This window comes from Oncorhynchus mykiss, chromosome 9 (assembly GCF_013265735.2).
Source record: "Oncorhynchus mykiss isolate Arlee chromosome 9, USDA_OmykA_1.1, whole genome shotgun sequence".
Taxonomy (NCBI): domain Eukaryota; kingdom Metazoa; phylum Chordata; class Actinopteri; order Salmoniformes; family Salmonidae; genus Oncorhynchus; species Oncorhynchus mykiss.
Window position 1 is genome coordinate 77,294,705 of NC_048573.1, and position 17,500 is coordinate 77,312,204.

The window sequence follows — 17,500 nt, forward strand, 5'->3', positions numbered from 1 at the left end:
GTTACTAGCCCAACGCTCTAACCACTAGGCTACCCTGCCGCACTGGGGTTGGGAACACTCCAGTCCATTAAGTCTCTTGTGGGAACACACCAATCCATTAAGTCTCTGGTTGAGAACACTCCAGTCCATTAAGTCTCTGGTTGGGAACACTCCAGTCCATTAAGTCTCTGGTTGGGACTGGGAACACTCCAGTCCATTAAGTCTCTGGTTGGGAACACTCCAGTCCATTAAGTCTCTGGTTGGGAGCACTACAGCCCATTAAGTATCTGGTTGGGAACACTCCAGTCCATTAAGTCTCTGGTTGGGAACACTCCAGTCCATTAAGTCTCTGGTTGGGACTGGGAACACTCCAGTCCATTAAGTCTCTGGTTGGGAACACTCCAGTCCATTAAGTCTCTGGTTGGGACTGGGAACACTCCAGTCCATTAAGTCTCTGGTAGGGACTGGGAACACTCCAGTCCATTAAGTCTCTGGTAGGGACTGGGAACACTCCAGTCCATTAAGTCTCTGGTTGGGAACACTCCAGTCCATTAAGTCTCTGGTTGGGACTGGGAAACACTCCAGTCCATTAAGTCTCTGGTTGGGACTGGGAACACTCCAGTCCATTAAGTCTCTGGTTGGGAACACTCCAGTCCATTAAGTCTCTGGTTGGGAGCACTACAGCCCATTAAGTCTCTGGTTGGGAACACTCCAGTCCATTAAGTCTCTGGTTGGGAACACTCCAGTCCATTAAGTCTCTGGTTGGGACTGGGAACACTCCAGTCCATTAAGTCTCTGGTTGGGAACACTCCAGTCCATTAAGTCTCTGGTTGGGACTGGGAACACTCCAGTCCATCAAGTCTCTGGTAGGGACTGGGAACACTCCAGTCCATTAAGTCTCTGGTAGGGACTGGGAACACTCCAGTCCATTAAGTCTCTGGTTGGGACTGGGAACACTCCAGTCCATTAAGTCTCTGGTTGGGAACACTCCAGTCCATTAAGTCTCTGGTTGGGACTGGGAACACTCCAGTCCATTAAGTCTCTGGTTGGGACTGGGAACACTCCAGTCCATTAAGTCTCTGGTAGGGACTGGGAACACTCCAGTCCATTAAGTCTCTGGTAGGGACTGGGAACACTCCAGTCCATTAAGTCTCTGGTAGGGACTGGGAACACTCCAGTCCATTAAGTCTCTGGTAGGGACTGGGAACACTCCAGTCCATTAAGTCTCTGGTTGGGAACACTCCAGTCCATTAAGTCTCTGGTTGGGACTGGGAAACACTCCAGTCCATTAAGTCTCTGGTTGGGACTGGGAACACTCCAGTCCATTAAGTCTCTGGTAGGGAAAACTCCAGTCCATTAAGTCTCTGGTTGGGAATGGGAACACTCCAGTCCATTAAGTCTCTGGTAGGGACTGGGAAACACTCCAGTCCATTAAGTCTCTGGTTGGGAACACTCCAGTCCATTAAGTCTCTGGTTGGGAACACTACAGCCCATTAAGTCTCTGGTTGGGAGCACTACAGTCCATTAAGTCTCTGGTTGGGAGCACTACAGCCCATTAAGTCTCTGGTTGGGACTGGGAAACACTCCAGTCCATTAAGTCTCTGGTTGGGAGCACTACAGCCCATTAAGTCTCTGGTTGGGAGCACTACAGCCCATTAAGTCTCTGGTTGGGACTGGGAAACACTACAGCCCATTAAGTCTCTGGTTGGGAGCACTACAGTCCATTAAGTCTCTGGTTGGGACTGGGAAACACTCCAGTCCATTAAGTCTCTGGTTGGGAACACTCCAGTCCATTAAGTCTCTGGTTGGGACTGGGAAACACTACAGTCCATTAAGTCTCTGGTTGGGAAAACTCCAGTCCATTAAGTCTCTGGTTGGGAACACTCCAGTCCATTAAGTCTCTGGTTGGGAGCACTACAGCCCATTAAGTCTCTGGTTGGGAACACTCCAGTCCATTAAGTCTCTGGTTGGGAGCACTACAGTCCATTAAGTCTCTGGTAGGGACTGGGAACACTCCAGTCCATTAAGTCTCTGGTTGGGAGCACTACAGTCCATTAAGTCTCTGGTTGGGACTGGGAAACACTCCAGTCCATTAAGTCTCTGGTTTGGACTGGTGTATCTCCTAAACAAGATTTTGGATCAGATGTGTATGAACCCATTGTTTCAGACGGGTTCGTGTCTCTGCAGAGTGGAGATGCTGTTAAGCAGTTGGTGAAGATACTGTGAGACACTGGGGCAGGCCAGTCCTTCATTCTGGAGGGCCTTCTGCCTTTGTCTGACACTTCAGCAACGGGTTACAGTGTTTTAGTACAAGGCGTGGAAATGGTTTGCATGAAAGTTATTTTGTATAATGTGGAACTCAAGTCTAATTTTATTTTTGATTCCGTCGTCATTGGAGTGAGGTGATTTGGCTGGAGGGAAGGTCGTGCCAAATCCTGTGGTTTGTAAGGAACCTAGAGTAGAGGAACCTGAAGGGTTATCAGAAAAGTACCCAAGTTGACACTCCGATACCTAGGAAGCAGCTGGTTGTGGAACAGAGTAAATATGTTTCCCTATCCCCTTTTTGTTATGCTAAGAAATGTCCAGAGGAGGAGTTTGATGAAGCTAGTGTGGGTTACATTGAGAAATATTTTCTGGCAACGGGGGCCTCCTTGGAGATGTTAAACCTGTACCGGATACAGACTAGAAACAGATCAGTTCCGGAGATGCATGTGCCTTCGTCCTCTGTTCTGTTTCCCTCTCGGTGGCTTCTACCTCGGGTTCAGATCTTCCCCCACATCAGACTGTGAGGTTGTCTAAGACCCTGGCCCATTCATCATCCACAATGAATACTACAGCTGGCTCGGGTCCATAGGGCCCCAACACCCTTTGGTCCTCGAGGGGTTTGCGAAACCACTCGAGGTGAAAGAACACCCGGACCTCCTCATTGCACCAGCTGTTGTCATCGGAAGTTCTATGGTAAGAAACATCATGGTTCCCGTGGAAAAAACTCTGTGCTATCCTGGAGCACGAGTACAGGACATTACAAGGCTGCTTTCGACCGTTCTACGACAGCTGCCGGGAGCTGACGCTATCGTAGCCCATGTGGGGTCAAACCACATTAGGAGGGCTGGCTCAGAACTTCCCGAAAATAAATTTTTAAAGAACTGATTCTAGCACTGAAAGACTCCAAAAAGTGGCCAATCATTTCATGTCCGGTACCATCGTTGGACCACGAGTGTGAAAGATTCAGCAGGCTACTGGCATTACACACCTGGCTAAAAGATTACTGTAGCTTTGTTGGAATCACTTTTATATATAACTTTGCCACCTTCTGGAAACAGGAAGGATGATCACCCGAATCATCTTGGCTCCTGGACTCTGTCCACACATTTCAAAGGCTGCGTTGAGACAATGACTTATCAATGACCTAAGCCTAGCTCAGTTAATCCCTACCATTGTGCCACTGAGTTGTCATAATGCTTCAGCACATTCTACATTATCCCAGTGGTGTTGGCAGACACAATATAAGCAACTAAATGTATGTCCCTCTAACTGCCCTGAATGCCTCTGTTGATCCTACAGCGTCTGTCTGCAGTAATCATGTACCTATGAAACAGAGTTATACTGTTTACACTGAGGCGGTGTGCCCAAGTCAGAAGTTCACTGTGTGCAGCTCATCAACTCAAACATAAATAACATGAGCATGTCTACTTCTGCTAACCTTCCCAGTAAAGCAATAAAAACGATCAAGCATCCCAGAAAAGTGTAAAAAAAAAAAAAATAGCCCACATTAACATTACCTTTGATGATACAGTTGTAGCAATACAAGGTTATAACATCTACAGAGAATACAGAAATGCCAATGGTGGAGGTGTTGCTGTTTATATTCAGAACCACATTACTGTAAAGATTAGAGAGGATCTCATGTTAAATACTGTTGTAGTAATATGGCTACAGGTTCATCAGCCTCACCTAAAGCACATTCTGGTGGGAAGCTGCTATAGACAGTCAGTATCTGGATAATGTTAAATACTGTTGTAGTAATATGGCTACAGGTTCATCTGCCTCACCTAAAGCACATTCTTGAGGGAAGCTGCTATTGACCACCAAATGCTAACAGTCAGTATCTGGATAATATGTGTGAAATACTTGATAATGTACAGTTGAAGTCAGAAGTTTTACATACACCTTAGCCAAATACATTTAAACTCAGTTTTTCACAATTCCTGACATTTAATCCTAGTAAAAATTCCCTGTCTTGGGTCAGTTTATTTTAAGAATGAGAAATGTCGGAATAATAGTAGAGAGATTTCAGCAATTATTTATTTCATCACATTCCCAGTGGGTCAGAAGTTTACATACACTCATTTAGTATTTGATAGCATTGCCTTTAAATAGTTTAACTTGGGTCAAAAGTTTTGGGTAGACAGTTGAAGTCGGAAGTTTACATACACTTAGGTTGGAGTCATTAAAACTCGTTTTTCAACCACTCCACAAATTTCTAGTAAACAAACTATAGTTTTTGCAAGCCGGTTAGGACATCTACTTTGTGCATGACACAAGTCATTTTCCCAACAATTATTTACAGACATTATTTCACTTATAATTCACTGTATCACAATTCCAGTGGGTCAGAAGTTTACACACACTAAGTTGACTGTGCCTTTAAACAGCTTGGAACATTCCAGAAAATGATGTCATGGCTTTAGAAGCTTCTGATAGGCTAATTGACATATTTTCAGTCAATTGGAGGTCTGGTTCATCTTTGGAGCGCGATTTCCAAACGCCTGAAGGTACCACGTTCATCGCAGATAGTGCTGATGACTCATCACAAAATCCCTGATCTTCTCAAAAATATAGTTTGTCTCGCTTTGTCCAGTCCAGGTGGTGCTTGTACAGGCAGACCGGGAGGAAAGATGTCCCAACAGTCCGAACGCTCCTTAGCGACAACATCAGGCTCCAGAGCATTGAAGCTGTAAAACAGGGAACAACAACAAATCAGAAGACACTATAACCTTCCACAACATCAATTCACCTCCCAGGTTTACATAAGAGTAACCTCATACAATTAAAATGATTTTTTACCTGAAGTGCTGGTACTGCTTGATCTGTGGCAGCAGCCTGAAGTATGGAGTCAGGTGTTGTTGCCAGCCATAGCTTTCCCCCAGCACCGTACCATCCTCCAGTCCAATCAGCTGTGGGATGTTGACCCCTGTCACAGTGCTGTCCTTCACAACACCAGCAATGTTCACTCTGGTTTTTCTGAAGCGCTGCTTGATGAGGCCGAAGCACCAGTCAGGGGCAAACTTGTTGTGGCTTGTGATCAGGAAGTGAAGGTCCAGACTGGTGGAGCTTGTGCATGGTCCACCAGGCACAATACCAGACCACAAACTTGTTCTTGTTTTGGCCACAGCAGTTATCACAATTCAGGTCCACACGTGTTTTCCCCAACTCCGTAGTTGGTGAAGAAATGGTGCATGTTGATGACCGCGCTGCTACCTGCTAGCTTGCTCTCATGTTGATGACTGCGCTGCTACCTGCTAGCTTGCTCTCATGTTGATGACTGCGCTGCTACCTGCTAGCTTGCTCTCATGTTGATGACTGCGCTGCTACCTGCTAGCTTGCTCTCATGTTGATGACTGCGCTGCTACCTGCTAGCTTGCTCTCATGTTGATGACTGCGCTGCTACCTGCTAGCTTGCTCTCATGTTGATGACTGCGCTGCTACCTGCTAGCTTGCTCTCTTGTTGATGACTGCGCTGCTACCTGCTAGCTTGCTCTCATGTTGATGACTGCGCTGCTACCTGCTAGCTCGCTCTCTTGTTGATGACTGCGCTGCTACCTGCTAGCTTGCTCTCATGTTGATGACTGCGCTGCTACCTGCTAGCTTGCTCTCATGTTGATGACTGCGCTGCTACCTGCTAGCTTGCTCTCATGTTGATGACTGCGCTGCTACCTGCTAGCTTGCTCTCATGTTGATGACTGCGCTGCTACCTGCTAGCTTGCTCTCATGTTGATGACCGCGCTGCTACCTGCTAGCTTGCTCTCTTGTTGATGACTGCGCTGCTACCTGCTAGCTTGCTCTCATGTTGATGACTGCGCTGCTACCTGCTAGCTTGCTCTCATGTTGATGACTGCGCTGCTACCTGCTAGCTTGCTCTCTTGTTGATGACTGCGCTGCTACCTGCTAGCTTGCTCTCATGTTGATGACTGTGCTGCTACCTGCTAGCTCGCTCTCTTGTTGATGACTGCGCTGCTACCTGCTAGCTTGCTCTCATGTTGATGACTGCGCTGCTACCTGCTAGCTTGCTCTCATGTTGATGACTGTATGACTGGTGTATTAGAGTCAGGAGTGTTCTGCTGATTGATGCTGAAAGACACATTCCAGATACAAATATTGGAACATTATTGTACAATAGATGTGAAATGGCATTCTGAGATATCGTCACTAACTACACACAGTTCATACAGGTAAGCTACTGTAGCTAGCCAGCCATCTAACGTCAGCTGGCTAGCTAACAGCAAGCGTTATACAAACCGATTGTCACAGCTAGCTAAAGTTAACCAATAAGTAGCTAGCTAACACTAGCTAACATTAAGCTATAACTAGCAATGCGAAAATGGCATTCTGAGATAACATCACTAATGTTACACACACACACAAATTAATGTTAGCTAGCTAGCCAGCCACCTAACCTCAGCTAACGTTAGCTAGCTAACAGCAAGCTTTAACTCTGGGTCTTTTGTTTAGACATGTCACGTTAACGTTAGCTAGCTAAAATTTTTTTTACTATAATCCCAATCAATAGAGTAACGTTACTAGCAATGCAAACCGATTGTCATAGCAAACTAAAAAAACGTTAGGTTCAATGTTAGTGAGAAAGCCAGCCATCGAACTCCAGCTGGCTAGCTAACAGCTAGTTTTAACTTGCAACGAAAACAACTTTCTGACATCATAATATCTGAATGTGTAGCTAGACTCTTACCTGTATACGTGGACGAACGCTTCACGGCAGACTGCAACCCCTTTCATCAGACATCCTGCATTGTTTCCGTTTAGTTTGTACAGTTTGTTTGGCCAGTTTAAAAAAACGTGTTATTTTCCAGAGTGAGAGAGAGAGAGTCAGCATTGTGTGGCACGATCGTCGTCCAGAAAGTAGTCCACCACCACAACTTTTTTCCCACTGACCTTTGTCGATAGCGCCTGATAAATTCAGGGCAGTAATGTTTTTGAGAGCAGTAGCAGCATATTTGCAGTTCTCCATGGCTGACGTTATCCTAACGTTATATCTTTAAGAAAAAACTACAGTAGAAAGGATTATCTAGGCATAACGAGCAGCTCATTTTACAGACACAATATGCCACACCTGCAGACCAATCCAAACTCATCTCTCGGCATGTCCAGCCCACTCATTATCTCAGCCAATCATGGCTAGCGGGAAGGTTGCTCACTTTTTCTGTGGCTAAACCAACTAGGCTCGTAATTTAACAATTTTATTTGTATTTACAAATTACATATAAGTTTGATATTAAGGCACATGAAAGTTCACATGTTCCAGAAGGTATTTCTGCCCAAAAAAAGGCATTTTTGATGAAAACAAATTTTACGTTCAAAAGGCTCTCATGTGAAGTCGTGACTTGCGCCATACGCCTAGATTCCTGAATCGGTTATAAATTAACTCTAAGAAAAACCCTTGAATGAGTAGGTGTGTCCAAACTTTTGTACTGCTTATTTCATTGTTTTACAGCCAGTAAACACCATTGGAAAAGGCGACACATTTAAGTATGGACGCATTTATGTTTATTAAGTTGTATAATGGAAGTTGTTTTCTGTGAGTAAACCACCAACTGAAGATGATACAGGTTTCGGTTTATGTTTTCAGACTTTATAGCTCGTTAGCGCGTAGGACTCACCGATCGGTGTCACCTCGTTAGTCTGTGTTTCGCCTGTGCTGGCCCGGGTGCTATTTAAGAGTGGCTGGCCCCAGTGCTCCAGCTGTTTTGATAGATGTGGAGGGTCGACACCTTCAGGTGGCACGCCCTATTTTGACTTCTAGACGAACAATCTTTTAACCGATTTCCCTGGTTTCATTTTGCTCCACCTTTTTGGATTGCTTCCGGTCTTTATGTTTGGTGTGGATTTTTCTTTTGTTTTGTCTTTTCTTGGGCCAATTTAGTTCAGCGTTTATGCTGGGTGTCTTTTAGGTCCCAGTTGTAGTTGCTCGTCAACTTTCAGTGGACACTTCCATGAGTGTCTTTCAGAACCGCTCCTAAAACCCCACCTGCTTCGCTCTGGTTGTCGGTAAGTGATTCTATGTTAGTTCTTCTGTTTGAGTGAAATGTTTTGGTTTTCTTACTGGGTAAGTAACACTAACCCCAAATGAATATAGTTGGTTCAAAGTTGGTTTTTGTATATTTTTTTTTGACCTGCGTCTCGTTGAACATCTCTGGTGGCGATAGACAAAAACCAACGTGCGCACGATGCAGCAAGAGGACGCCGGTTTGGTCAGCATGTTACGACTTAACCAGAAAGACTCACAGCTGTAATCGTTGCCAAAGGTGCTTCTACAAAAGTATTGACTCAGGGGTGTGACAACGTATGTAAATGAGATATTTCTGTATTTAATGGTCCATAAATGTATAAAAACATGTTTTCACTGTCTTTCTGGGATGTGTCAAAGTGTATGAATACTTTCTGAATGCATCTATTGGTTATTCTATCCTAAAATTCCCAAATCTCCCCACAAGGACAATAAAACAAGGAAAATTCTCCTCAGTGGAGAACAACGAGGACAAAGGCTATTTTAAGCTTAGGGTTACAGGAAATAGGATGTTGAACGGAAATTCATTTTTAGGTCCGTCACGAGGACGGAAGAACCTGACGTGTGTGTGTACCGTTTGGATCCTTTGGCGAACTCCACGGCGATGGCCTTCCCATCTATAGAGAGAGCTGGCTGTAAGGCCTGGAGGATCTGGAGAAGCTGAGATGCTTCCTGCAAAACACACAGCTCTGAGTAGACAGTTGTAGGTATCTCCTCACCACTACAGCTGTAGGTATCTCCTCACCACTATAGTAGACAGCTGTATGTATCTCCTCACCACTACAGCTGTAGGTATCGCCTCACCACTATAGTAGACAGCTGTATGTATCTCCTCACCACTACAGCTGTAGGTATCTCCTCATCACTACAGTAGACAGCTGTAGGTATCTCCTCACCACTACAGCTGTAGGTATCTCCTCATCACTACAGTAGACAGCTGTAGGTATCTCCTCACCACTATAGTAGACAGCTGTAGGTATCTCCTCACCACTATAGTTGACAGCTGTATGTATCTCCTCACCACTATAGCAGACAGCTGTAGGTATCTCCTCACCACTATAGTAGACAGCTGTAGGTATCTCCTCACCACTATAGTAGACAGCTGTAGGTATCTCCTCGCCACTATAGTAGACAGTTGTTGGTATCTCCTCACCACTATAGTAGACAGCTGTAGGAAAGCGAAGCCCCGGTTGAGTTGTGTCTGTTTATCTTTGATCAGTCGAACATTAGAAGGCGACAGAGTAGCGAAGGGAGCCAGAGTGGACAGGATGGACTCCAGGGAGGTATGGGGACCCAGGTTCCTCAGGATCAGAGCTGGAGAGAGGAGAGATGAAGGGCGGGATGGGGGAGGGAGGGAGGTAGAGAGAACATTAGGAGACAGAGCAAGGAAACAGGACGGAGTCTGGAGAAGTATGGGGACCCAGGTTCCTCAGGATCAGAGCTGGAGAGATTGGTTGATTGGTTGAGAGCGAGAAGGGAGAGAAGGTAAATGAAAGAGACAGGTACAGTGCCTTCAGACAGTATTCATATTCCTAGATTTATTCCACATTTGGTTGTGTTAACTTCTTACGGCTGAGATCGGCTGAGATCCTGTTAACGGGATTGACTTGACAACAGCCAAATTCAAACAACAACTTGCTGTTAATCCCACCACAGTGTCCGATTTCAAAAACTCTTTACGACGAAAGCACACCAACTGATTATGTTAGGTCAGTACCAAGTCAACAGAAAAACGCAGCAATTTTTCCAGCCAAAGAGAGGAGACACAAAAAGCAGAAATAGAGATAAAATGAATAACTAACCTTTGATGATCTTCATCAGATGACACTCATAGGACTTCATGTTACACAATACATGTATGTTTTGTTCGATAAAGTTCATATTTATATCCAAAAATCGTAGTTTACATTGGCGCGTTATGTTCAGCAATGTTTTGCCTCCAAAACATCTGGTGATTTTGCGGAGAGCCACATCAATTTACAGAAATACTCATAATAAACATTGATAAAAGATACAAGTGTTATACATGGAACTTTAGATAAACTTCTCCTTAATGCAACCGCTGTGTCAGATTTTAAAAAAACTTGATGGAAAAAGCACACCATGCAATAATCTGAGTATGGCGCTCAGAGACCAAAACAACCCAAACAGGTACCTGCCATGTTGTGGAGTCAACAGAAATCAGAAATAGCATTATAAATATTCACTTACCATTGATGATCTTCATCAGAATGCACTCCCAGGAATCGCAGTTCCACAGTAAATGTTTGTTTTGTTCGATAAAGTCCATAATTCACGTCCAAATACCTCCTTTTTGTTTGCGCGTTTAGTACACAAATCCAAACTCAGGAGGCGCGGGCCAGGCGAAAGTTCAGACGAAAGTTAAACACTATTATTACACACAATGAGTCCAAGCAACTTATTATGTGACTTGTTAAGCAAAGTTTTACTCCTGAACTTCAGGCTAAGGTAGGCTTGCCATAACAAAGGGGTTGAATATGACTCGAGATATTTCATTTTTAAAATTTTTATACAACTTTTTTTTTTTACAATCTAAAACATAATTCCACTTTGACATTATGGGGTATTGTGTGTAGGCCAGTGACAAAATACATCTCAATTTAAATTCAGGCTGTAACACAACAAAATGTGGAAAAGACAAGGGGGTGTGAAGACTTTCTGAAGGCACTGGGTATGACAGTTTATGAGGTACAACCAATAACAAAATATTTTGGTACATCTTCAAATCATAAACAGATATTTCACTACAAACCAAAAGCCAGAAAATGGTGGTGTCATAGAGAAAGACAGAGAAAAACAGAAAAAGAGAGATAAATAGAGATACATAGAACATCTAATAAAATATTTAGAACAGAGAGAACAGTCTATAACTTGGGTGACTGGAGTCTTTGACAATTTTTGGGCTTTCCTCTTACACCGCCTGGTATAGAGGTCCTTGATGTCAGGAAGCTTGGCCCCAGTGATGTACTGGGCCGAATTTACTACCCTCTGTAGCGCCTTACGGTCAGATGCTGAGTGGTTGCCATACCAGCTAATGCAACCGGTCAGGATGCTCTCGATGGCGCAGCTGTAGAACTTCTTGAGGATCTGAGGACCCATGCCAAATCTTTTCAGTCTCCTGAGGGGGAAAAGGTGTTGTCGTGCCCTTTTCACAACTATCTTGGTGTGTTTGGACCATGATAGTTTGTTGGTGACGTGGACACCAAGGAACTTGAAGCTCTCAACCCGCTCCACTACAGTCCAGTCGATGTTAATGGGGTTCTGTTCGGCCCTCCTTTTCCTGTAGTCCACAATCATCTCCTTTGTCTTGATCACATTGAGGGAGAGGTTGTTGTCCTGGCACCACACAGCCAGGTCTCTGACCTCCTCCCTACAGGCTGTCTCATCGTTGTCGGTGATCAGGCCTACCACTGATGTGTCATCAGCAAACTTAATGATGGCGTTGGATTTGTGCCTGGCCGTGCAGTCATGTGTGAACAGAGAGTACAGGAGGGGGCTGAGCACATACCGCCGAGGGGCCTCCGTGTTGAGGGTCAGCGTGGCGGATGTGTTGTTACCTGCCCTGATCACCTGGGGGCGGCCAGGAAGTCCAGGATCCAGTTGCAGAGGGAGGTGTTTAGTCCCAGGGTCCTTAGCTTAGTGTTGAGCTTTGTGGGCACTATGGTGTTGAACGCTGAGCTGTAGTTAATGAACAGCATTCTCACATAGGTGTTCCTTTTGTCCAGGTGGGAAAGGGCAGTGTGGAGTGCGTTTGGGTCATCTGTGGATCTGTTGGGGCGGTATGCGAATTGGAGTGGGTCTAGGGTATCTGGGAGGATGCTGTTGATGTGAGCCATGACCAGCTTTTCAAAGCACTTCATGGCTACTGATGTGAGTGCTATGGGGCGGTAATCATTTAGGCAGGTTACCTTCGCTTCCTTGGGCACAGGGACTATCGTGGACTGCCTAAAACATGTAGTTATTACAGACTCGGTCAGGGAGAGGTTGAAAATGTCAGTGAAGACACTTGCCAGCAGGTCAGCGCATGCTCTGAGTACACGTCCTGGTAATCCATCTGACCCTGTGGCTTTGTGAATGTTGACCTGTTTAAAGGTCATGCTCACATCGGCTATGGAGAGCGTGATCAAAGCTGGTGCTCTCATGTAAGGTTCAGTGTTGCTTGCCTCGAAGCGAGCATTAAAAGCATTTAGCTCGTCTGGTAGGCTCGCGTCACTGGGCAACTCGCAGTTGGGTTTCCCTTTGTAGTCCATAATAGTTTGCCCTGCCACATCCGACAAGCATCAGAGCATGATTCAATCTTAGTCCTGTATTGATGCTTAGACATCCAGTCTGTGCTAGCAAAACATCCAGTCTGTGCTAGCAAAACATCCAGTCTGTGCTAGCAAAACATCCAGTCTGTGACAGCAAAACATCCAGTCTGTGCTAGCAAAACATCCAGTCTGTGCTAGCAAAACATCCAGTCTGTGACAGCAAAACATCCAGTCTGTGACAGCAAAACATCCAGTCTGTGCTACCAAAACATCCAGTCTGTGCTACCAAAACATCCAGTCTGTGCTACCAAAACATCCAGTCTGTGCTACCAAAACATCCAGTCTGTGCTACCAAAACATCCAGTCTGTGCTACCAAAACATCCAGTCTGTGCTACCAAAACATCCAGTCTGTGCTACCAAAACATCCAGTCTGTGCTGCAAAACATCCAGTCTGTGCTACCAAAACATCCAGTCTGTGCTACCAAAACATCCAGTCTGTGCTACCAAAACATCCAGTCTGTGCTACCAAAACATCCAGTCTGTGCTGCAAAACATCCAGTCTGTGCTAGCAAAACATCCAGTCTGTGCAAAACAGTCCTTAAGCATCTGACCACTTACGTAAACTCCCAACTGAGACTGAAAATACACTTTATGTACAACGTAGAACCCCAAACAATGCAGAGCAGAATTAGGACATTAGAGCCATCACCTACAGAGAGATGAATGAACCTGGAGAAGAGTCATCACCTACAGAGAGATGAATGAACCTGGAGAAGAGTCATCACCTACAGAGAGATGAACCTGGAGAAGAGTCATCACCTACAGAGAGATGAATGAACCTGGAGAAGAGTCATCACCTACAGAGAGATGAACCTGGAGAAGAGTCATCACCAACAGAGAGATGAACCTGGAGAAGAGTCATCACCTACAGAGAGATGAACCTGGAGAAGAGCCATCACCTACAGAGAGATGAACCTGGAGAAGAGTCATCACCTACAGAGAGATGAACCTGGAGAAGAGTCATCACCTACAGAGAGATGAACCTGGAGAAGAGCCATCACCTACAGAGAGATGAACCTGGAGAAGAGTCATCACCTACAGAGAGATGAACCTGGAGAAGCAAGCTGCAAGCAAGCTGGTCCTGGGGCTCTGTTCACAAACATAAACACAAACAGACCCCACAGACCCCCAGGACAGCAGCACAATTAGACCCAACCAAATTATGAGAAAGCAAAACGATAACTATTCGACCCACTTGATATAATCCACAAAAAAAAGGAGCAAATTAGAACGCTATCTGCCCCTAAACAGAGAGTACACAGTGGCAGAATACCTGACCAGTGACTGACATAAACTTAAGGAAAGCTTTGACTATGTACAGACTCAGTGAGCATAGCCTTGCTATTGAGAAAGGCCGCCGTAGGCAGACCTGGCTCTCAAGAGAAGACAGGCTATGTGCACACTGCCCACAAAATTCGTTGTAAACTGAGCTGCACTTCCTAACCTCCTGCCAAATGTACGACCATATTAGAGACATATTTCCCTCAGATTACACAGATCCACAAAGAATTTGAAAACAAACCCAATTTTGATAAACTCCCATATCTACTGGGTGAAATACCCAGTGTGCATTACAGCAGCAAGATGTGTGACCTGTTGCCACAAGAAAAGGTCAACCAGTGAAGAACAAACAGTATTGTAAATACAACCCAAATTTATGTTTATTTATTTTCCCTTTTGTACTTTAATCATTTGCACATCATTACAACACTGTATATATACAGTTGAAGTCGGAAGTTTGCATACACCTTAACCAAATACATTTAAACTCAGTTTTTCACAATTCCTGACATTTAATCCTATTAAAAATTCCCTGTCTTAGGTCAGTTAGGATCACCACTTTATTTTAAGAATGTGAAATGTCAGAATAGTAGAGAGAATGATTTATTTCAGCTTTTATTTCTTTCATCACATTCCCAGTGGGTCAGAAGTTTACATACACTCAATTAGTATTTGGTAGCATTGTCTTTAAATTGTTTAACTTGGGTCAAATGTTTCGGGTAGCCTTCCACAAGCTTCCCACAATAAGTTGGGTGAATTTTGGCCCATTCCTCCTGACAGAGCTGGTGTAACTGAGTCAGGTGTGTAGGCCTCCTTGCTTGCACACACTTTACACTTCTGCCCACAAATGTTCCATAGGATTGAGGTCAGGGCTTTGTGATGGCCACTCCAATACCTTGACTTTGTTGTCCTTAAGCTATTTTGACACAACTTTGGAAGTATGCTTGGGGTCATTGTCCATTTGGAAGACCCATTTGCGACCAAGCTTTAACTCCATTACTGATGTCTTGACATGTTGCTTCAATATATCCATAATATTCCGTCCTCATGATGCCATCTATTTTGTGAAGTGCACCAGTCCCTCCTGCAGCAAAGCACCCCCACAACATGATGCTGCCACCCCCGTGCTTCAAGGTTGGGATGGTGTTCTTCGGCTTGTAATTCTCTCCCTTTTTCCTCCAAACATAATGATGGTTATTAAGGCCAAACAGTTCTATTTTTGTTTCATCAGACCAGAAGACATTTCTCCAAAAAGTATGATCTTTGTCCCCATGTGCAGTTGCAAACCGTAGTCTGGCTTTTTAATGGCGGTTTTGGAGCAGAGGCTTCTTCCTTGCTGAGAGGCCTTTCAAGTTTGCTCGATATAAGACTCGTTTCACTGTGGATATAGATACTTTTGTACCTGTTTCCTCCAGCATCTTCACAAGGTCCTTTGCTGTTGTTCTGGGATTGATTTGCACTTTTCACACCAAAGTATGTTCATCTCTAGGAGACAGAACGCGTCTCCTTCCTGAGCGGTATGACGGCTGCGTGGTCCCATGGTGTTTATATGTGCATACTATTGTTTGTACAGATGAACGTGGTACCTTCAGGCATTTGGAAATTGCTCCCAAGGATGAACCAGACTTGTGGAGGTCTACAATCTTTTCGGAGGTCTTGGCTGATTTCTTTTGCTTTTCCCGTGATGTCAAGCAAAGTGGCACTGAGTTTGAAGGTAGGCCTTGAAATACATCCACAGGTACACCTACAATTGACTCAAATGATGTCAATTAGCCTATCAGAAGCTTCTAAAGCCATGACATCATTTTCTGTAATTTCCAAGCTGTTTAAAGGCACAGTCAACTTAGTGTATGTAAACTTCTGACCCACTGGAATTGTGATACAGTGAATTATAAGTGAAATAATCTTTCTGTAAACAATTGTTGGAAAAATGACTTGTGTCATGCACAAAGTAGATGTCCTAACCGACTTGCCAAAACTATATTTTGTTAACAAGACATTTGTGGAGTGGTTGAAAAACTAGTTTTAATGACTCCAACCTAAATGTATGTAAACTTCCAACTTCCACTGTATACATAATGACATTTGAAATGTCTTTATTATTTTGGAATTTTTGTGAGTGTAGTGTTTAGTGTTAATTTTTTATTGCTTATTTCAGTTTTGTTTATTATCTACTTCACTTGCTTTGGCAATGTTAACATATGTTTCCCAAGCCCCTTCAATTTAAATTGACTTGAGAGAGAGACTTACTGTCGTTGGCCACCTCAGCCTGCTGTGTGTCAGCTCCTCCTGCCCCAGCCCTGCCCCCAGCCCTGGGAGTGGTGACGGCAGTAGAGGTGGTAGCAGCTGGCTGGTAGAGAGCAGGGAGGGGCAATAAGCCGTCCTTCTGATGCACACCCAGAGGTAACTCCCTCAGCTGGGGCAGTTTCAGCTCTGCCTCTAAAGGTAAAAAAAAAACACAGTCGGATATCCCAGTGGACAACACAAAACACATCTGTCTATGTTTATCATAGGGTTTAGGTATCACTGTATCACATGTTTACCTGATTTAGGAACACCACATTTAAAGCACTTCTCTCTCCTCTTGAAGTTCTGAACCCCACACTGTTAGAACAGCAACAGAGGCGATCAGTACCAGTGAGAATTGAAAACAAGATGAGAAGCCACACAGTGAGGTTGTTAGCTGTTGTACCTTGTTACAGAGCCAGTCCTCGTTGGCGCGTGGTTTAGGGTCACTGTAGTGCATAGACACCCTCTGGCCTAGGATAGACAAAACCCTCTGGAAGAGGGAGAGAGAAAGAGAGAGGGAGAGAGAGAGAGAGGGAGAGAAGGAGAGACAAAGAGAAAGATAGACAGAGAAGACCAAGAGAGAGGGAGACAGAGAGGGAGAACGAGACAAAGAGAGAGAGAGAAAGAGACAGGCAGAGAGAGAGAGAGGGAGAGAAGGAGAGACAAAGAGAAAGATAGACAGAGAAGACCAAGAGAGAGGGAGACAGAGAGAGAGAACGAGACAAAGAGAGAGAGAGAAAGAGACAGGCAGAGAGAGAGAGAGGGAGAGAAGGAGAGACAAAGAGAAAGATAGACAGAGAAGTCCAAGAGAGAGGGAGACAGAGAGGGAGAACGAGACAAAGAGAGAGAGAGAGAAACAAAGAATGATTATCATAGATAAGTGGTTCACATTCTAGAGAGAGAGGAGCCCACTCACAAGAGGGCAGAATGAGTGAGAGATGTTTCCCATGCCAATAAAGCCCATTGAATTGAATTGAGAGAGAGTGGGAAAGAGAGGAGAGAAGAGAGGGAAAGAGAGGAGAGAAGAGAGGGAAAGAGAAGAGAGAAGAGAGGGAAAGAGAGGAGAGAAGAGAGGGAAAGAGAGGAGAGAAGAGAGGGAAAGAGAGGAGAGAAGAGGGAAAGAGAGGAGAGAAGAGAGGGAAAGAGAGGAGAGAAGAGAGGGAAAGAGAGGAGAGAAGAGAGGGAAAGAGAGGAGAGAAGAGGGAAAGAGAGGAGAAGAGAGGGGAAAAGGGGAGAGAAGAGAGGGAAAGAGAGGAGAGATGAGGGAAAGAGAGGAGAGAAGAGAGGGAAAGAGAGGAGAAGAGGGAAAGAGAGGAG

The 17,500-nt window shown here is 44.7% G+C and overlaps 1 protein-coding gene across 1 annotated transcript in view; it reads right to left on the minus strand.

Moving 5' to 3' along the window:
• The window catches only part of LOC110532861 (RNA-binding protein 10), a gene marked incomplete at its 3' end in the record, with an annotated part of 87,798 nt that overhangs the window by 27,344 nt on the left and 42,954 nt on the right, over positions 1-17,500 (minus strand). The window contains exons 7-11 of the mRNA XM_036986980.1: positions 16,587-16,673; positions 16,438-16,498; positions 16,145-16,333; positions 9,435-9,595; positions 8,856-8,953 (exon numbers count right to left, since the gene is read on the minus strand). Of these exons, the coding sequence (XP_036842875.1) occupies positions 8,856-8,953; positions 9,435-9,595; positions 16,145-16,333; positions 16,438-16,498; positions 16,587-16,673 (596 nt within the window). The remainder of the gene's footprint in view (positions 1-8,855; positions 8,954-9,434; positions 9,596-16,144; positions 16,334-16,437; positions 16,499-16,586; positions 16,674-17,500) is intronic.